Genomic DNA, 20,631 nt, shown 5'->3' with positions numbered 1-20,631 from the left:
ATTATGGTATATCCAGCATAGTGTTACGCAATGCATCGTCCAGCGATGATATCGGCGGGGATGAAGATTGGAGGATACCTAATTGCCTCTTGAAGCGTGGAAACGTGGCGTCGAAAGGAGATGGAGGAGTAAGGAGGGATTGGAGTGTAGGAAGATGAGAACAGAAAGAGGGAATATAGAGAGAAGAGAGAGCGAGAGAGGAAAAAGGGGGAAGGAGGGATTCCTTTAACTCCTCTCTTGTGCACAAGATCTGCGGTAGCCTGGAGCGTTGCCCAGGCAAGTCCGCTTCATCTCAATGTAGCCACTACCTTCTATTTCGTCTGCAGACAACCTCGTGCAACCCTTCTACATTTGTCTTCTCCCTTCACTCAATGACCTCGATATTCGCCATCGCCCCGAGGTGTCATTATTTTCCATTCGCGGCAGAAATCCTTTTTTTAAATTTTAAATCCCCATTTATATGTCAATCACTTGGTCAAAAGACGTACGTAACTGGAGGATAACGTTACGTAAACATGCTCTAATTACCCAAGTCAAAACTTTCCTGGCATTTCTAGATTTAATTAAGGTGCTAGAGAGACAGAGATTAGTGACGTGAGAAAAATACTTTAATATTACGTCATCTAGACTTTGAGAAAAATATCATTTGTGCTTTAGAAATATTCTCCATATTTTTTTTCCTCTTTTCTACTTCATTTATTTAGTTTTTTATAGCAACTGCTTTTTTAGTGATTTTTCATCGAACTTTCAAAGAAAAGATGGTATATGGGTTGAAGATGAAATTTTAATACAGACTTTTAAAACTGAATAAATTATGATACCGAACTCCCTTTTTGATATTGAAGATAGAAAAAAGTGGATTCGTTATTATTAATAATAAATGAATGCATTTTTCTGTGAGTGCATTTTAAAATTTTTCTATTAACAAATATTGAAAAATTGAAAGAGAATAAGAAAAATTGTTGAATAATTTTTTTTTGAAATTATTATTTTCAAACTATTTTTCAATATTTTAATAATTAGATAAAATCCTCTATACATTACATGCATTCATTAATCTATATTTACGTCTATTGTTCTAATTATAAGTTGACAATTTCAGAACAAATAAAATAGAAAAGTTTTATTTAGTAATTTAAATTTTGACAAATAATTTATAATAACTTTTCATCATTACTTACAAAGAAAAAAAAATTCAAAATAATTTACAAACAAATGAAATGAATATATTATTCAAGCTGAATGAAAATGAGGAAAAAAACTCATCTCTTAGTTTGCTTAACTGGTCAGTATCATGAGATTGCCTTGATTCTATTCCAACTCCCAAGGGAACTTTAATTATCCCAAAAGATAATAAAAAAAAGGTTCAGTATATTTAGTGGTGATGGATATTCCAGGTGCATAGCAATACCACTAACTGATGTTTCTCCTCCTTTAGTCTGCATTACAGCCTATATCCAACAAAATTTTATGTATGTACTCGTCTGGTAATCCTCAGCAAACGTAGTACGTAACATTGTAGGTATACGGACGGGTTGTGAAAGCTCTCAGCGGTTTGCCAAGTAACCCATATATGCAACCCTCAAATACCATTTCAAAGCTGCTTCTCTTCTTCTCCCTCATTTTTTTTTTGTGCACACAGAATACAGTAATCGAGAAGTCGCAGCAGTTCGGGAAGCAGCAATGCGTTTTTACGACACAAGGATTACCAAAGAATAGGGAGAGAAAGAAGATGAAAAATATAAGAAGGAAGCAAAAAAGAGATAGATACCTTCTTTTCTCTGTCGTTTCTCTAAATGGAATTTTCCGAGTATCTTTTTTTCCCTTCACTCTTTCTATCTTTTCTGCACTCTGCTGCTTACATATACACCGTTGAATCGTAGCGTCTCCCTTTCTCCCGGGTTTCCCGGAGCTGCGCGATTATCGAACACCCACTCAGCCTCCTTTTTAGTCTCAAAGTGTGAGCAAGCAGCAAGGGAAAATCCCCAGTAATTGTCAGGCCTCTGTCAATTGGGCCAATCGAGATTGTTCCCACAATCCTTGTACCAAAATATATAGTGGATTGATCAATTGGGAATCGTATAATATACACGGATTAGGGGATACCACTTGCATGAATGAGATTACTGCAAGCGAGGGAACCCTCAAGAAGTGCATTGGATCTTCTCAAATAACCCAACTAATATGTAATCGATACTAAGAATTAATTTTATTGTTTTCCTCAATTAATAACATGAGATGATATTGGATCGTTATGAAAGTTCCTAGAGTATATTTGAGGAGGAAATGGGCTTGGAAAAATGAGACGAGAAATATAACAAGCAACATGGCAGCCATAAGTAGATGCTTTAAATGCCAAACACATGGCTTCCTGTACAATATATGTTTTCGCTATTTTAAGATTTACCTATCTAAGGTAAAATAAAATAAACTTTAGTTGAAGAGAGATTGATGGTATTAGTAGAGAATAAAATGATTGATTGATTCTTACCTCTTTTGGCAGTAGTGTCGGCACTGCTAATAAATCCAGGTACGGCAATCACGAGAACAAAAAGTCCACAGTATACCCAAAACATGTTTATGTCTTAACAACATTGTTCAATTCCATTTTACATAACGGTTGAAAATCACTGCCGACGCAAGGTGCACGTTGTCGTCTTTGAAATTCGGTATCGTAACAGTTGGAGTTGTAGGACTATCCGATATTGTTGCGTGACAAAAAGACGATCCACCCGTATTATAAAGAAATAGATACATTACAAGATTCGTTGATTGCATACTAGAATCGGTTAGTCCATGATAAAAAATGTCATTTACGTTTGTTTTCACCCGTTCGATAATGATGTATTAATGAATTTATTTCACTTGGGAATCTGTGGATCCAGAGTTTATTTATTATCACGTACACCGTCTTGGCATGATTATAAAATAATTCGTTTAGTTGCTGAATGACAGCGAGATACAGCCGAGTACCGGCACAAGTTACTCGATAAGTTCATCGAGATGAAAACGGAACAGCAGACTGTGACGTAGCGAGAGATGACGACAAGAAGAGTGTCCGAATCACGCTGCCATCTTCTTCCTCTCGTGCAAGTCTGGAGTATAAAAATATTTGCGGGGTTTTACCCCTCCCAAGAATTGTACCACCACCACTGAATCCTGAAGCGAAGGGTGGGATGCCAAAGAGAGGGCGATGCCTCAGCTAGGACCTACTCGTATATTATATCACCCTCCTTGCTTACCATCTCTCCATCAGTTGACGCTGTATTCATCCCTTCCATGAGTGAGATCGCGAACGAAAACCCCGCAAGCGCAAGTCACACTCGGGGCTCATCTAGTCCTTCCCTTACCTTCTCCATCCTCCTCTAATGCACACCCACCTCCCTTATCGATTCCTGCGCCACATTCTGTCCCATATCGTATACGTAATGCTTCTCGTTTCCCTTCATCCGTTGAATCAATAAAATCGCCCTCTGTCGCCCCAGGGAACTGCATCTATGCAAGAAGAGGGCACTGCAATCCTTCTCATGGACACTGTCAGCGTCCTCTTGTGTTTTTTCACATCAATTCTCCATCGTTATCTCTTCACAGGTTGCCTGATCAAGGCTCTGTTCTTTGTCATCTCTTAATACACATATCACATACGTACATCATCTGCATTTTTTTCCTTTCCTTTTGAACCATATTTATTTGAATATGCACTGAAAAAAATAATTCAAGGTTTATTATTTTTAATTGTCAAAGTTCTTTCTATGCCTGCAATACAACAGATGATTTTTTATCTTCATTTTGAGAGGATCATTGTTCAAAAGAGATTATTAATTAACTAAGAGTAAAAATAGTCATTTTTTTATCATTAAATTCTTCAATTCAGATGATGATCTGAATGTATTCAGAATTTTTATTTTAAATGGTGAATAAATTTTTCTTATTGTTATATTTTTCTCTTTATGAATCATTTTTATGTTTTCTTTTGTTAGATATGATAATAATAGAGTATAATTAATCATTTATTAAAAATTCTATTGTGATTTCATTCAAAGCTTACACTGTAATACTATACATAACAGGAGAAGGAAAGATAATATTGAAATAATTATCTACCTAACATGAGTTTTTGTATAAACAAGTATAAAACATTACTTTAGTTCAAATGACGTTAGAATTTATCATTATTTTATCTTAAATTATAATTAAATATTTTTGATAAAGTAATTTAAAAATGTTCTTTCCTATTAAAATTACTTTACTGAAAAAATATGAATAAAATTTAACAAAATAACTTGATCATTGTTAATTTTGAAATAGAAAATACATAAAAGATATATATTTGACTCTTCCAAACAATCTTATATAATACGTATGCATATTAATTAAACTAAATCGAATTTTCTTAATGTATATTTACAGTGAATAATTTATCATTCCCATCTAAACTTGGAATTATGAAAAAGTTATGTAATTTAAAGCTTAAATTGAAATCATTCATATAAATTAACTTTTGTTTATTAATTTTTTAGAGTTGAAATTAGTCTTTATGATTTCTTGAATTAATTTTAATTAATATTATTACACGATACAAAATGAAATTTGGTAAGAAATATTTATTTTTGTTTTACTATCAAAGTTATTATTCATGAAAAATATTATTTGATTAGTGATAAACAATGCAAATTAAAATTCAGAATAATTCAATAACCTGGCTGTTATTGGCTTTTAAGAGGAAATAAACGGTACTTCATTATTCATAACTTCACTTTTAGATTTTAAATATTTAAGCTTAAAATTTCCATCAATATTGATAAATAAAGCTTGCAACGATAATAAAGAAAAAAAGTTTGTTAAACGATATAGATAAATTTATTAAAAAATTAAAATAATGTCAAGATATTACACTTGAAAATCTGAATTATTATTTGATAAAAATACTTACCTGTTAATGACTAGAAAAAATGAAAGGCAAATAACAAAATTCAACTTTAAATTATTTAACAATTTTTTTTTGTTAAAAATGAATCATTTAGCTCAATATTGATTATCCTGCATAAAAAATTTTACCAATTATTCTCTTTTCTATCACTTGTTTTTATAAATATTTTTTTCAATAGAATTGAAAAACATTATCTGAACATCAGAAAAAAGCATAGCCTGCATGAAAAAATTCGTAATTTTTCTTAATTTGTGTCTACTTTTTCGTCTATACAAAAAGACGTAATATTTCATCATTTGTTTGCAGATCCAATGAATGAGCAGTCGTTGAAGGTATTTATTATTATTTCACAATTCCACATTTAAAATTAAACAAAAAAAAACAAATACATGTGAAAAATTAAATTTAAAAAAATACAATAGGACTTGATAAAAATATAAGAGAGCCGCGATGAACGTTCCTGCGTTTCATATTTATTTGACTTATTTTCATATATTACGTATATTAGGTACATTTCACTCGATATAATACCTAAACAATCTACAACCGCTTCATGCAAATCGAACGGTGTTGATTTTTTTTATTAACCGCAATATTTTCTTTTTCCAATACTCCGTATTTTCAATGCACCTTTCAAACTTTTTTAATTAACAATTTTTTATATTATAAATGAGTTGAAAAATGAATTAATTGAAATTACACAAAACTTCGTTCCAGGTTATTATTTTTACCCTGCATATCAACAAAATGTATAGTTACTCTTACCAATAAGATAATTAATTAATTTACATTAATTAATAATGATTAAATGTGATATTTAAAATGTTATAAAATGAAAGATAAACGTAAATAATTCAGTTAGCTTATAAATAGATATCGAGTGACGTGTGAGCAACGTTCGAAGAATCTTATATGACTATTTATAATATATTTATTAATTTTTTTTTTAATATTTCATTTATTTTTTCCCATCACTGCAAGGCTTATTGTAAAGCATTCTCCATTTTCCTGTAAATTAATCACCATTTTTAAACCTAGACTTATTAAGATTCATTAATAATGTTCATAGTTACTGATATTATTTATTATTAATTATCTAATTTTATAAATTCTTAATTGGCTAAGTCATTGAAAAAAACCGTCCCGCAAAAAATTGATTCATATCTCGCTCACCCGCGTTCGATATAAATATTTTTTTTAATAATATTTTGTTTTTTTTTTTATTATTGTTGTTATTGTTTATTCATAATAATCATTATCATTTATTATTATTTTTTCATTCATTTTTTATTATTACTATTAATTATTATACCTACCAACAAAATGCGCGAAGACAATGCATTATTAATTACACATGTTTTCGCGCAATTATGTGCGTGTCGCATCAGGAATAAGTTATAATTGAAATAAAAAAAAACATCCAATTAAATAATGTTTAGTCTCACATGAATTCACTTCAACAGTAACAAATAACCTCTTTTTTTTTGTAATTCGTTTAATTTAAAATCATAATTTATTATTTTATTTATTCTGTAATCATTTATTATCTTGCTTAGATAGACAATCTATTCTCTTTTCCATGCAGGTATAGAATTTTAGCAATGACAAATTTTAATTATGTACTTTTTTCTTCATTTCCACATGTACGTTTATGTTCCTTATCATAGTTTTGATGTACAGAGCTGACAATTAATTTATTGCTCAGCATGATTTGTTTTTACGCAGGTAAAAAAAATGAAAGACGTGTTATTAATTTATTTTCTTTGGTTTTCAATTAACTTCTTTTCTTATTTGGATTTCATTTAATCGGTCTATAGTTGCTTATTTGTCCATCCCTGTTCCAACTAGGAGACATTAGAGGGAGGAAACTACAAATTAATAAGTTGTTTTAGTCTTTTACATTGTTTTCTTTTTTGTTTTGTTTCACCCTACTTTATTTGTATCAAGATTTCACAGCAAGTAAATAAAATAATTCATTTTAGCGGTCAATTACTTTTTTTTTCAAAACATTGTTTTATTCAAATTATTTCTTTATCATTATATACTACAATCTTCTCTTTACAATAGTAAATTAATTAATAAAAAATAAATAAGCTGTGAAATCTTTACATTCTTGCAACTATCCTTCAAATAAACTCATTTACAAAATGACATAACAATGATGAGATATTCTTTAGTAAAAAAAGCATAAAGTTATTTGGCACTAATAATACGTGGAATTTTTTTTTTGTTGTTTTATATAATATATTTATAAATAATAATTCAACGTGCGATTGTTGCATTAGTTTACTTTAGCACTCATACGTTTAATTCATTCAACATTCATTCTTCCACTTTGATTTACTCAAACATACACGACGATTGTTCTTAATTCTTTTTTGTTTCTATATTCACGTATATAATTTATTGAATAGCTCCATTCTGTCATTTTTTTATCATTGTGTCATTAATTTTTGAGTAATCATTGCTAACGAACTTATAGACGAATGACAGTGAATTGCTACTGGGTATATGAGTATATACTTAGAATAGAAATATATTAAAATTGCAAATTCATACGTTGCAGTTGTGGGTCGCGAAAGCTCTTCGAGCACGCCACGGACATTCCCGAGCATTACTATTTCATTTCATTTCATTAATCTTCATTACATTCTTTTAACGTTTCGAATATATTAAATACTCGAATTATCTATATTATTTATAATAATTAGAGAGTAATCGAACAGGATTTTACATATCAATTAACACACTGGCAACTAAACAAAGCTTAAAATTTTTTTTAACTAAATACTTGAAACTTTGTATAATCTTTTATTAACATCAACATTGATCAAGTCTATTATTTTTCAAGTTAACGTTTTGTAAATTCTGTGTCTTTAGTTCGAAACATCTGTATTATATTTAAAAAATTTTTTTTTATTTCCAGTCTTTAGACGTTAATTAGATGTTATAAATTACCAATTGAAGTAAATACACCGAGGAAAATATATTTGAGTTTTATTGATAGTTTTTAGAGGCTTAACAGTAGAGATAAACAATTAATTTTATCATCTGAGCCTCGCATTTTCTATTTATTTATATTTCAATATATAAATTTATATAGAAAAATTATCAATACTTTATTTGAAAAATGATTGGTTGATAAAAAAACATTGATTTTATACTTTCTATTTATAAATTTTAACGAGATACTTTTTATAATTAATAATATATTCATTTTTAATAAAAACAAATTTATAGAGGAACTTGTTTTTAACAATAGTTGAATATTCTAACAATATACTTGAATTAATTGTAATTTTTTTAAAATAAATAATTATGTATAGATATTTAGAAATGTTTGATTTTTTATTCAGATGCTGATAATCATATTTACGTAAAAAAAAATAATTTATAAAAGTAGTTTATAAGTGTAATTCTTTCCTCAGTGTATTCGAAAAATACTTAAATTAAAAACTATAATGAAGCATTTGAATAACAACGAAAAATCTTAACAATGAGTGAGCGAATATTCAATGAATTGTCTATAGTATATAATTGAGTGTCATCTTTTCTCTTTTACCATCTTCAAGTTATTAATTATTCATTCAAACAATTCAACTATGTATTTTTTAAATGTTATTTTTAAATTGGTTTACGATAGGGCAGTGTCGTGGACGGTTACGGAGAGCATCCGTATCCCAAAATTTTTCCTACAAGTATACATACTAATTCAATAATAAGTACATGTTCAACAACCGTCTTTAGATCTAAGTTTATAGTTATTATATTATTTCATTATGATGTATTATTTTCATAGTTTGTCCACTGCAATCGGACATGCCTTAAAAAAATTTTTTTTTTTTCATTATCATCGACGTCTTTTTGTTTGTTTACACTAAAAATTTACTCTATTGAGTTTGTCAGTCGTTTGAGTCGAAAAATGAATAGATGTCTGCATTGATGATAGTCAAACAAAAACAAATTTGCAAAAAATGAAGATTACAGTTATCGAAAATGGTAGAATTAAAGTCGATCCTCTTCTTCTTCTTCATTATCCTCATTATTCTCTTCAGATTCTTCTTTGTATCCCGGATGTTCGCTAATTGCATAATAATTGCCATTATAAATGACACCAAGTTCCCTTAAAACATCGCCTCTGATGATCGCTTTGATCGTCCAATTGTAACATTCTTCACTTTCGCTTTCACGATCTAATCTCTCAACGTCCAGAATTTTTGAGCTCAACCTCTCTAAGATAATCCCAATGTCTTTGATACTGAGATGATGCTTCTGGTCTACTGTTAGCTGATCAATAAGAAGTAAAAATTTTTCTGATGTTACAATTTCATCCTCCATAATAGTATTTTCTGTTTCTGATTCTGAGCTATCGTGCTCTTGATGATGATTATGGTGATGATGATGGTGATGATGCATATGGAAGCCAGAGTTTCTTGGAGATGATTCTTCATCAGTGGTATCACGAAATCTAACGTGTCCCTTAACAATACCAGGACGTCGGGTGCCATCTGACAAAGACGAAGGTGGTTGAGGTGAAGGTGTTTGCGCCTGGGATTGTTGTTGATGTTGATCCCGTTGCTGTGCCGCATGTTGGTCTTGTATTGGTGATGTTGCGACAGATTTATGCACAGCAATTCTTCGTCCTTCCTCGTGAAGTGCACAACAATGGAAATCGCATTCACTGATATTATTACCGTCAGCACCATTGACTGGACTGCCGTTTCTTGCAACTGGTTGATGAATACGATTTGAGCACTCAGGTGTATGGATATGAATAGTGGTACTATCAAATGAATTAGTACCTTGCTTGACGAGGCGACCAGTCATACCAGAATGATGAGAACCAGGTCCTGAGCCAGAGGCAACAATCGGCCCATAGGAACTATTATTATTCGGACTAGTAAAACTCTTTTGCACCATATCATCATGATTTATCACAGTGATTTGAGGGCTACTGTATCGCGGCGGAAGAAGCTCGGCCACGTGGCCCGACTTATCGTAACTGAGCTTATCTAAACTCGTTTGAATAACAAGAGATGGCCGCTGACCAGGTCCACTGAGATCAGCCTTTTTTGTTGGCGAGTATTTGGAGCTCGTTGGGTCTGATGACTTTGATTGCTGTTGTTGCTGCTGCTGAGCTGTGGAAGACGATGAGGACGAGCGCTGGTCCCAATGAAGCACCACGGTAACACGTCCTTTGTTGTCCATGATTTTCCACGAAGGCGTTTCATCATGTAACTCCAATGCATGTATAGTCTCGCATACTATTTTTGGAATGGCTGAAATGGCTGTGGAAGATAAATACGGATTTAAAGAGTTGTCCCATTTAGTCCCGTCTTGTTGATACAAACTCGCCATTGTACCTGCGCGAATAATGTCGACGCCTGTTGGACACCAGCGCTCGCCATGCCTCAGCAGCAGCAGGATTGTGTTATTAGCAAGAGTCTTAAAGTACTCGCCGTCTTCTACCTGAGTCCCGTCTGACTCTAACACCAGTGACACGTTTTCATTCTGCGGCACGCCCAATTTCTCCTTTCCTGAAATCCATTTAACACAAACTTATTCAACTGTTTTTAATCTTCATTTATAAATATGTATATATGTATACACAACATCACTACATAAAGCTTGTTATTTGATAAATCTTACCTCGATGTACGAGCTCCTCAAAGTTACTTACAACTAGACCCTTTCTCACGTTACGCCAGCTGTCCCATATCTTGAAAGGTCTCTTGTTCCGTAACTCCTGTAATCAATCCAATAATTTTCTTTGTACAAAATTGACTCGAGATATTGCCACTCAAGAGTGTTTGTTAAAAAAAATTATAAAAGAAACAAATTGATCATCAACAACTCAAGTATGTAGATACATGTAATGAGTTTGTCTTCTGATGATAACCTTTATTGGAATAATTCATCACGTGCAGGATATTCCTGCAATGTCAGTAGATAATCGGCTGAATGTTAAATGGAGTGTCCATAGCGGGTCAACGGAAAGTTAATTTACCCTACATCCATACTCTTTTTATCGTTTTTTCTTTCCCACCCCACTATACCCTCTTGTTGTCGATGGTCATGTAGATGTGTGTATATAAATATATACAAACGCGTGTATATTACGTATATATACTCGAGAGTTATAAATATATACGTTTAATGATTATATAGACTGACGTACAGCAAGCATGCAGGTATTGCTCGGTCAAATGTATTCAGCACAATTCACAATGACTGTCAAGCGACACATGATCTATATTTTGAGTAAAAATAATTCCAAGGTAATAATATGTATGTAAAGAGAATATGAAATTTTATTAAAATAAAACAGTTGAGAGTGATAGAGTAAAGGCGTCGTCGACGGGTGGGAAAGAAAACGGCGTCCAAGTGGCAGGTTCTCGGATGGGTGGAATGCGTTATCGAACGAGAAACGAGAGAAGCGGTTACGTACTACGAACATTCTTGTCCTTTTTAATACTAGTCACAAGCTACTAAGTTACATGCTTTAACCATCACAATCTCCATATCAATTCTTACATCCCTTTTGTTCATCAACAGTAAGACTTATATCATCATACACTCATCCTCCAGGTATGGATGGCTTTTTCGATATAGTAAAAATAATGATAAACACCAAGACGAAAGGTACAGAAGGTCATTGAACAGTTGATTGAAATAAATATGTGGATGATGAAAAAAAGAAATTTTAAAGGGAGCTAGGAAAAAGAGGTGGAGGTGTAACACGGGGGTGGTACGAGATGGAGGATTAGGGTGAAATTATGTTTGGGTCGTTCCGCGTTTTCAACAGGGTGGCGTTGGACCATCAAGGCGCAGACGCTGACGCAACTTATGGTCGACAACACTGACCTGATTCAATCATTTTTGAAAGGAACGCTTGGAAAATTACCGTATCGCCAGGATGAGGTGGTAAGAGGGGGCAAATACTAGCATGCACTAAGAGGACAGTCGACACTGCATGCCATACATGACAATCTAAATACTTGATGACTAATTTGGTAAAAAATGCCAGAGATTAACTACAAGAGACAAAAGCAAACAATTATACATGTTTAATGATCAAATAGGATTTATTAAAATAGTTAAGTAAATGTACTTTGTAAGATTGTGATTCGTACATATACGTATGGATAAAAAAAAGTATCGATTGACTAAAAGAGTAGGACTTGCCAAAAAGGTAAAAGGCGCCCACTGCCCAGATTTAGAGTAATGAAAAACTCGAAGGAGGAGCTCACCTCCCGTGTCATTTTATTTTTCATTGGGATTACTTGGCGAAAAAAACTTAAAAGTGGAGTAAAAAAAAAAGGTCGAAGGCCGAAGGAGATTGCCGTAACCAATATCCTAGGGCCTAGACCGGTCTTGCCCCATTATCCGTGCTTACCCTCGTTGCACGTTCAATCAGGGAACTCGAACGACCGCCGTGTCACGGGGTCATCTACCAGGCAAGGGAAACTGGGTCACGTCAGTTATTTAGGACAGGGAAGGTTTTCCGACACATATTTTATACTCTCTTTTCCGATCAAATCGTAACCACACAAATATACAAAACAAAATGGTTTTTTGGATGACGTTACATGTTCATGCTCACAATTTACCTCTCTTGCCATTACGTCATATCCTAGCAGATCTAGGGACCGTCCCACTTGGCACTTATTATTATAAAATGAATGCGGCACGACGTCGCATTATTATGATTGTATGTTGTTTGAAGCTCTTCTACTACCACCACTAGCACTAGCAGTAGCAGCAGCAGTAGTAGCTTCGGGTGGTGTAATGAATTGAGACCAGCTACTAGAGCAGGTTCTTTGCCTACTACTACGAGACACGAGACCGACGCCGGCGGCGCCGCCAAGACGCACCGCAACACACCACCACTATAACGTACACCAACTTTTTAAAAGTACACCAGTTCCGAGTTTACTACCAGTCTGCCCTAAACACTCATTTAAACAATTCCAACATATTGACAAGCCTTTTAATTTTGTCCTGTTGTAACACTTTCCTATACTCTCTTCTTCTCGGACTGTTCCTCTCCAACTTTCTCCTACACTTGCTCTTCTGCGACACGACCTGCCCCGCCGACGGACGCGCGTCGTGTGCGCGACCAATCGACGCCAGCACCACCTTCGGACAGTCGTTTTAATGATGCTGCCACCTCTTCAGGCATATGCTTCTCAAAGGATGAATCCACGCCCGTCAACCAGAGATACAACAATACAACACTTGTCACCCCTTTTTTTTGCAGGTTATGTCGATCCACAAATTAAATTAACATCACTCTGGTTTTTTAACATGTTTAATGTCTGCTGACCACAATGACAAGTATTGACATGAGACATTGTCTTTCCAAACTTGCCCTTTTCTAGTTTGATGATTACTTTCTTCTATTTACGTACTATTCATATCTGTAGTCTTGGATTTCTGAATATTAATTCTTGATGAGTGTCACTTATATCTTGGTGATTATTTTTTTTGCTCTTTTACAGTTTTCTCCCTTTCTTAAATTTCGAGAAATGGCAGCAGTCTTACTGCGACGAATCCGCAGTTTCTCTAGATCGATCCTCTGAGCGGTGGACGCATCGTGTGGTGTTCTCCGAAAGTAGACTATCCTACTCAATGCTACGTTTCTTCATCTATTCCTCTCTCTCACTTAGCACATGTAGAAATGTGAGAATATCAAGCTGAGAGGGTTGAAGTCCAGAGATGAATCTCAGGGGTTGAAAACTAGCAACACTCGCGCCTCTATGTACATTAATAGAACATGAACATAGAGAGAGTTCTCTAGAAGTTGCTGCTTGATTATGTATCATATTCCGTCGGATGGATTCTGCATTTTCAATTCTATATTTTTATTGGTACACAAACAGTGTGCGCCGAAAATTACTATTGATAACGATTTGAATATAAACTATGATATATTTATTCATTGTTGATGCAATGATGGGAGAAAATTAAATTAATTACTTTTGTTACTTTATAAAACTCTTTTTTTTTTAGAACAAATAGTTTTTTGAACTCAAGGAATAATGTTAACAATACAAAATCCATTTGTGTTGACGGTTATTTGAGATTTTCAAATTTAAACATATTTCCCTCTTGTGTATTTATTTAAAAACTTACTGACTGTCGGTAAATGTATTCGACTCAATCAAAATCGTCTGCGGCAGCAGTAGTTCATTTCCGAACGTTTTTGTTTACATCTGTTCTAACCTATAAACGCATTGATCGCATTGACAAACAATCAAAAGTAATAATAAACAAATTATTAATATAAATTGTTTTTTTTTTAAATTTTATTATCGGTAGTAAATTTATTAATTTTATTCATTTTTACAGATGGGTAAAAAACGATCTCTACAAAGTTCTTCAACCAATCGAATCAAAGTTGAAGTCAAAGATGAAATTAGTAATATCATTTTTATTATCACTTTTCTTTTTAATAATAATTATAAAACTTTTATTCATATATTTTATTCTATATTTTTAGTGGATAATGAGGTTTCAGTTGCTCGTGATCGTCTGAAAGGAGCACTTAGAGAACTTTTGAGGCAAAGTGATGAGGGTTCATCAGCAGATTCTGGAGAAGATAGTTCTCACGATTCTAAACAACAACCGAAAAAAACGTAAGTAAACGTTTAATAAATGATTTTATATCATATCTTTGTCAGTTAATATACCGCCATTAATCAAATTGCTCTAAATAGATTTTTTTAAATTCAAATAATATTATCATAACTTCTTAATTTTAGGTCTAAACCGATTGTACCACCTCCAAGAAAGATCCGACGTCGTAAACAATTGCCCGCAGATCAATTGTTTCATCACACCTATGTAATGAAACTGTTCGATCGAAGTGTAGATTTAGCACAGTTTCGTGAAGACACGCCTCTCTATCCAATCTGTCGAGCGTGGCTAGCCAATCAACCCAGAAATCCTAATCTAGTACCGAAAATTCGGACTCCTAGTCCCGAAATAGTCAATGAAGTTCATACTGATAACATGCTCGAAGATTCTAGTGGAGAATTGAGAGACGTTTATTGCCTTCCAACACCTTTACCACGGGAAGAAGTTTTCCCACGGAATAGAATCCCATCACCAATTCCACAACCGAAAGATAAGCTTGATCTTAACTATGTAAGTACGGCAATGTTTTATTATAAAATTTAATAGGACTTAATTAAAATATTATCACAGGAAGGACAAGTTTTGAAATCTCGAGATGCTTTGATGAAGAGCCACAGAGCACATTGGTCAGCAGTACGTCGTAAGTGGCATCTACAAGCACAAAAAAATGAGAAACGGTTTTATCAAAGTGCAAATATTTTAAGTACCATATTTAAAAGGTTTGTATTTCATTCTCTTACCGAACTTTCTTATTCTTGAAAAATATCCAAATTTAATTTAAAATTATTTTGTAGGGCTCAGACAGAGTTTGAATAGGATTAATTGATTATCTTCAGAATAACGTTGATAAATAACTTATTAATATTCTCAAGTTGTATATCTCACTAAAATACTTTCAATTAATTGACAATATTTATAAAATATAATTAAATAAATTACAATCTTTGAAATAAAGAGTTTTAATCATTTAAAATCAGTTATTGACATTGCAGTAACTTATATTAATGTACTTTCAATTTATTAGAATGCACATATAGATGTCATTTTGCTTTGAAGCACTGAAATTATTAAGAATTTTGCTTTCATTTTCTATTACGGATACTTCATCCTCCATTTATATAAAATGTTTGAGAAATGAATAGTCATTTTATTTTCCTAAACTACTTATTTTATGTCGATACTTTTGATTGACCTGGTATAATAAGTTCACACTAGATTGGTAATATAAAACAGTGTTTAAGATTTTTTTTTCTCGTGATGCGTTTTTATATATGCATCGAAAAAATCAGTTTGACGTCCAGGAAAAAAGTTTTAAAATTTCACTTCTCCGTAAGTGAAAGCTCCAGTACTTGTCGTAGAGTTTCTTCTTCAAGTAATCGTTGCTGCTCTTCTTCTAATAAATGCTGCTTTGAGAGTCTCAATGCCAAAGCTATTTGTTCAGCCCAATCATCGAATCCATCATTATTTGGTGGTTCACTATTTTTTTTATGATCCGTCATAGCTTCCATCATTAAACTACATAACTCCAGATTCTCTTGAAGTCTCCTAAATAAATAAATTATAAATACTAATCCCTGAATAATTTTTTTCTGTGAAATGTATTTGGCGAAGAAAACTGAATTTTTAATGAGAAAAAAGAAAAAATGAACATAACCACGACCCACCTGGCTGAATATGTAAAATTTGAAAGAAACCATGCAAAAGTAAAACAAACGGCAAAATTTTTATTGAAGACATGTAAAAAAAAAATGTAACTACGCAAGAAAAATGATTTACCTTTGATTTTCTCTCTCTTCTTCCGTCATATTTGGTGTAGTTGGACGCGAAGGCTTTTGTGCTCTCAAGGCCTCCCATATATCAACTTCATCTTTTTCACTACCAGCTTCTAAAAGACTTTGTTGGATAGCAAATTGTAGCAAGTCGTCTTCTTCTTCAATACTGAACTGTGTTCGGTCGAGTGTACCAAGTCTTGAGTAACCAAGTGGTGCTTCAAAACAAATATCGTCAACAACACACGTAACTCGGTTTCCTTCATTAATTCTTTGTACGTGAGGTACATCTTGGTCCAGTCCAAATATATTTCCGAATGTTATTCTTGCATTGAGTACATGGAAAAGTGGAATTTCTGTAAGACGAGAATTCATCCTTTTAGTTTTGTTTTTTAATTTTAATTTAAAAGTGGTTAATTATATTTTAAAAAATTCATTTGAAATAAAAGAAATTACCTATTTTGACTGGGAAACCGGAAGGCAGTAGCATTTGAATAAAGTTTTTAAGTTTAGCAAAATGTGTACTAGAGATAGCCATTAGATCGACAATAGGCATGATTTGTTCTTGAAGACTTAGAGGATATTCTTCCGAAAGCCATAAAGTTGCACGGAATTTTTGAATTTTTGTATTAACTTCTTTTGGTCTACCAATGTCACGGCCATTAAGGTTTACATCGGCATCAAAGTACTCTTCAGGAGTAATATTTGATGGATTCCCAACATTACTAAACTCTTGCTAAATATAATAGAGTAACAAAAAATGTATCAATCAACTATTGATTAATTAAAAATAATTTTAAAAACTACTAGACTTAAAATAGATTATGGTTTCTTATTACTCACACTACATGTAGCACCACAAGCTTCTTCTTGTTGTTGTTCCGCAATTCCTAAAAATGATTGAAGTGGTGTACGAGGTGTTCTAGCACGTAGTTTATCTGCTTCAGACAAATGTTCAATTCTAGTTTTTGTTATCAATTCTACATTACTAGCACTGAAAACTTTGCATTCATGGCCATTGACTACTTCACACTTATCTGACCTCCAGCCCCAAATACCAGCTTTGTTTCTTTCAAAGCTTATTTTGTCCGTATCAACATAGGTTGTGACAATTGGATTGGAAAGTCTGGCCATTATTGCTTTTTCTGATGGAGCCATTAACTGAACATTTCCGTCTTCAATTAGTTTCATATGATCTACATACACTTCGCGGGTTTCGTGATCTACTTCCATCATTGTTGCACCATCATCTAAAAACAAACATTATTTTTATTTATTTTAATAAAGATTACTAATTTAGTCATCATTTCTTTTGAAATAAATGGAACGAAACTACTGTGTTTTAAAACCATAAAATTGAATTCAATATTACTTGCTAATTTTTTTCAAATAGAAAATTATTTTTTCTTAAAAATAACTTTTTTAACTATGATTAGTTTATATTAGCATGTTACAATGAGTAATGTTTATAGTTACGTGTTGCAAACTAATATTTTAGCAATTATTGCAAATAGAACGATCCCATCTTATGCATATATAGGTACTATTATTAATAGCAAACTCATTTATTCTTTATAACTAAAAAAAAAAATCATTCTGATGCCTAAATAGTTGTAACGCAAAAGCTTACACTATTTTGAATCGAATAAAATATTGATATGTGCTAGTAATTATGACTAAGCCTATAGCATCATCATACAACAGTAATAATTTTTAATGACATTACTTGAATATTTGAACACTAAAGTCATCTTTGGTTTACTTAATCCGAATAAAAACATCCAAAGGCTAAAAATAAAGCTGCATTCTTATTAATAATAGAATAAAATAACTGCCTGATACATAAAATGATCACCTGCAGTTTCACCAACCATGCGCCAAACATAACTGCGATCACACTTGACAGTTATAGGAGGTGTATTTTGCGTATCTTCCATTCAATTCAATTAAGTAAGCAAACAAAATAATAAGAGAAAAAACAAGAATAAAACCAGGAAGAAAAGAGACTTAGAGAATAAAAATGGAAAGAATAAAATTCAAATGACCACATAAAAATTTCAAACAATTAATCAAAATTAAATAAATACTTCTTACTTACTTTGACCTTTGAATATATAACTAAGATTGCCCCTTTGCCAACTAGCTTGATCAAACCCTAATAGGGTTGTATCAATTCTAACATTACTTCCTTGTTTGTAGACTTTGTATGTATCACTTGGACACATTCGTGATGCCAAAGGAACTAGAAATTGATTAATAGTTAATAAGAAATGTTTTAACACAGTATTATACTTAGTAACATGAATTTTTTTAAAAATTACCCCAACTAGTAAACTCCCATTTCATTTCTACATAAAAATCTGGTGCTTGTTTTAATTTATGAAGTAATTCAGGAATACCATCAACACGATTGCAATATCTTTGGTAATCTCGACGAGTTAAAACCATTTCGAGTATTTCAGCGTTACCAGTCCCCGCTGCTTCTTGGACCACTGGAATTTTTCATTATAAATATCAATATTATTCTATTTAAATTTCTGACACCGAGTCAGGAAAAATTCTAAGAATATTAATTAAATTTATTTACCGCTCCATCCCTGTGTATTTTCTGCATAAACATTAGCTTCGTGGTGAAGAAGGATTTCTACAGATTCTTTATGACCCAGTGTTACCGCCAACATAAGAGGAGTTCTTCCTCTACAGTCCTGTTTTTCTTTGTCATGCTAGAATAAGTAAACAATAAGAATTATTGATAAGTCAAATTTTAATAAAATAATGGACTGACAAGTTAATATTGAATGCGGCATACATATCCTCTTTAACATAGAAAAAAATATATTATATTTAATGCTAAGCAGAACACTTAAATTACAATTCAAGTTTTGTGGCTTCGTCTCTACGTTATGTGTGGCTTCCGAATCCTAGTCCTAGTTATTTAAAAAAAAAAATAAAACAATTTTCGATCAAATATGACTAATTAATATATGTTATTCTTCTACCTATATCACCATGCCATTTTTATATTGTATCAATACTCGATGAAAATAATAATAATAACACGATGTAATCATCGTTTGTTATTTAGAACCAACTGATCTAAAAATAAACGATATAAGGCGGTAAAATAATGACTTGTCAAACAGGTTAAATTAATTGATTAAACGTATTCAGTTATTACAAATTTTACTTGTAGAAAATAAAATTTTTCAAGAATCTATTAATGGTATATGTATTATAAATGTAAACAAGATGATGAGGTGAATTGAAGGTTAATAATATCGAAGCAAATATTATTAAGATAAGGAATTCACCTGATTGCTTGACAAAGTTCTGTCAAGTTCGAGATAATCATTGTTCCACACCAGCCAGTGTAAAGGATAAATCTCTTTTATTTTATCAATGTGCACCATTTCTGTAAAATTATTTCCAGAAGTTTGCTCACTCAGTAACAATTGCGTTGTTGATTATTTTTATTATTCTTATAAATATTTGTATTAATGTTATTATCCGATGTTACAATTAAAATAATGTAACAACATATGTATCGGTGTTGAAAGTATGTTAAAAAGTTTCACAGTTGAATATAAGACACAAAAATGTCAAACAATAATTAAAATTTATCATACTAAATTTGATGTACATACTTGAATTGACTGTATATCACTTTTTGCTGCTTTATGATTGCTTGTCACGAGGAAGTATAAGAGTGGCGTAATATCTAAGCCTACTCGATAAAAAACTTACATGAAGAGCAATTCGTACTGTGGTTCACTTTGACTACGGTCACGCCATATGTCATCAGTGTATGTATGTGAGCTGGTATGAAAATTGTCTTTGTATGGATTTCGATAACAGACCAATATTTGAATTATAGTAGATTAAAAAATAATATAAGTTATTTGAGTAATTTAATGTAATGTTTGTAAAATAGTAAACTGTTTAATTTAATCAAAAATTAAAGCAATTGAGACTGATATGAATGTTTGGAGGTTATATTAAAAGAGTAATGTAAACTTATGGTGTACATTACTGAAAAAACAAGTGGCAATTGATTTGTTTTATTCTATAAATTTATTAGTTTTCTGTAATTTGTTATGAATTTTTCATGCCTGAATGTAAGTTGGAGTAAAGTTGATCTTTTTTGGAGTAAAAAAAGTTTGTTTTTTATTGATAAAATAATTGTTATTAAATTTATTCTTTACAAAGATACAATTGCTTACAAACATTTTGAAAATTAATAAAAATCAAAAACACGTCTTCAAAAATTGGAAAACCCCTAAAAAATAATTTATA

General features: G+C 32.0%; 4 protein-coding genes across 25 annotated transcripts in view; 1 reads left to right on the top strand and 3 right to left on the bottom strand.

Annotated features, from left to right (window-relative positions):
- Nucleotides 1–3,079, bottom strand: part of mmd (mind-meld) — a 46,775-nt gene extending 43,696 nt beyond the window's left edge. For 17 of the 18 annotated variants that reach the window (XR_004691214.1, XM_035095790.1, XM_035095802.1 and 14 more), the window contains exon 1: nt 2,492–3,079. Coding sequence is in view for 16 of the 18 variants with exons in the window: in XM_035095790.1 (XP_034951681.1) it covers nt 2,492–2,576 (85 nt within the window). In the remaining 2 variants the exon portion in view is untranslated. Of the gene's footprint in view, nt 1–1,771; nt 1,848–2,491 lie in introns of those variants that run through there. The other variant, XM_035095803.1, reaches the window with a different exon arrangement.
- The window catches only part of mip40 (Myb-interacting protein 40), a 60,830-nt gene extending 45,313 nt beyond the window's left edge, over nt 1–15,517 (top strand). Inside the window, exons 1-6 of one of the 2 annotated variants that reach the window (XM_035095818.1) lie at nt 14,138–14,192; nt 14,282–14,351; nt 14,433–14,568; nt 14,695–15,079; nt 15,140–15,288; nt 15,364–15,517. In XM_035095818.1, coding sequence (XP_034951709.1) covers nt 14,282–14,351; nt 14,433–14,568; nt 14,695–15,079; nt 15,140–15,288; nt 15,364–15,385 — 762 coding nt within the window. In that variant the 5' untranslated portion in view covers nt 14,138–14,192 and the 3' untranslated portion in view covers nt 15,386–15,517. Of the gene's footprint in view, nt 1–14,137; nt 14,193–14,281; nt 14,352–14,432; nt 14,569–14,694; nt 15,080–15,139; nt 15,289–15,363 lie in introns of those variants that run through there. The other variant, XM_035095820.1, reaches the window with a different exon arrangement.
- Drep2 (DNA fragmentation factor-related protein 2) lies at nt 8,302–13,526 on the bottom strand. Of its 2 annotated transcripts, XM_035095814.1 has the most exons (5): nt 12,541–13,526; nt 10,580–10,676; nt 10,294–10,467; nt 9,733–10,218; nt 8,302–9,660 (listed from the first exon to the last, which is right to left on the bottom strand). In XM_035095814.1, exons 1-5 carry the CDS (start codon nt 12,550–12,552, stop codon nt 8,936–8,938), a joined length of 1,494 nt encoding a protein of 497 aa, XP_034951705.1. In that variant the 5' UTR covers nt 12,553–13,526; the 3' UTR covers nt 8,302–8,935. The 2 variants fall into 2 exon arrangements, with proteins under 2 accessions (XP_034951705.1, XP_034951704.1); XM_035095813.1 differs by having other exon boundaries at nt 8,302–10,218.
- Nucleotides 15,513–20,144, bottom strand: LOC118074524 (ankyrin repeat domain-containing protein 13D). Of its 3 annotated transcripts, XM_035095810.1 has the most exons (9): nt 19,983–20,144; nt 19,650–19,750; nt 18,926–19,061; nt 18,660–18,830; nt 18,437–18,580; nt 17,182–17,588; nt 16,795–17,074; nt 16,346–16,694; nt 15,513–16,114 (listed from the first exon to the last, which is right to left on the bottom strand). In XM_035095810.1, the coding sequence occupies exons 2-9, from the start codon at nt 19,746–19,748 to the stop codon at nt 15,889–15,891; spliced, it is 1,812 nt and encodes a 603-aa protein (XP_034951701.1). In that variant the 5' UTR covers nt 19,749–19,750; nt 19,983–20,144; the 3' UTR covers nt 15,513–15,888. The 3 variants fall into 3 exon arrangements, with proteins under 3 accessions (XP_034951701.1, XP_034951703.1, XP_034951702.1); XM_035095812.1 differs by lacking the exon at nt 19,650–19,750 and having other exon boundaries at nt 19,983–20,136; XM_035095811.1 differs by lacking the exon at nt 19,983–20,144 and having other exon boundaries at nt 19,650–19,953.
- Between the last annotated feature and the right edge of the window lie 487 nt (nt 20,145–20,631).

This window comes from Chelonus insularis, unplaced genomic scaffold (genome assembly GCF_013357705.1).
Source record: "Chelonus insularis isolate UGA/USDA-ARS -01 unplaced genomic scaffold, ASM1335770v1 contig_135_pilon, whole genome shotgun sequence".
NCBI classification, from domain to species: Eukaryota; Metazoa; Arthropoda; class Insecta; order Hymenoptera; family Braconidae; genus Chelonus; species Chelonus insularis.
The sequence above is the reverse complement of the archived record's forward strand: the minus strand, read 5'-3'. Positions and strand labels throughout refer to the sequence as shown.

Coding starts and splice junctions, on each gene's coding strand:
- Drep2 (XM_035095813.1), bottom strand. Junction 10,468..10,579: donor TGAGGAGCTCGTACATCGAG/GTAAGATTTATC, acceptor AATGGATTTCAG/GAAAGGAGAAATTGGGCGTG. Junction 10,219..10,293: donor CGTCGACATTATTCGCGCAG/GTACAATGGCGA, acceptor TATCTTCCACAG/CCATTTCAGCCATTCCAAAA.
- LOC118074524 (XM_035095810.1), bottom strand. CDS start 19,748: ATGGTGCACATTGATAAAATAAAAGAGATTTATCCTTTACACTGGCTG. Junction 18,831..18,925: donor AAATACACAGGGATGGAGCG/GTAAATAAATTT, acceptor GAAAAATTCCAG/TGGTCCAAGAAGCAGCGGGG. Junction 16,115..16,345: donor GAAGAGAGAGAAAATCAAAG/GTAAATCATTTT, acceptor TTATTTATTTAG/GAGACTTCAAGAGAATCTGG.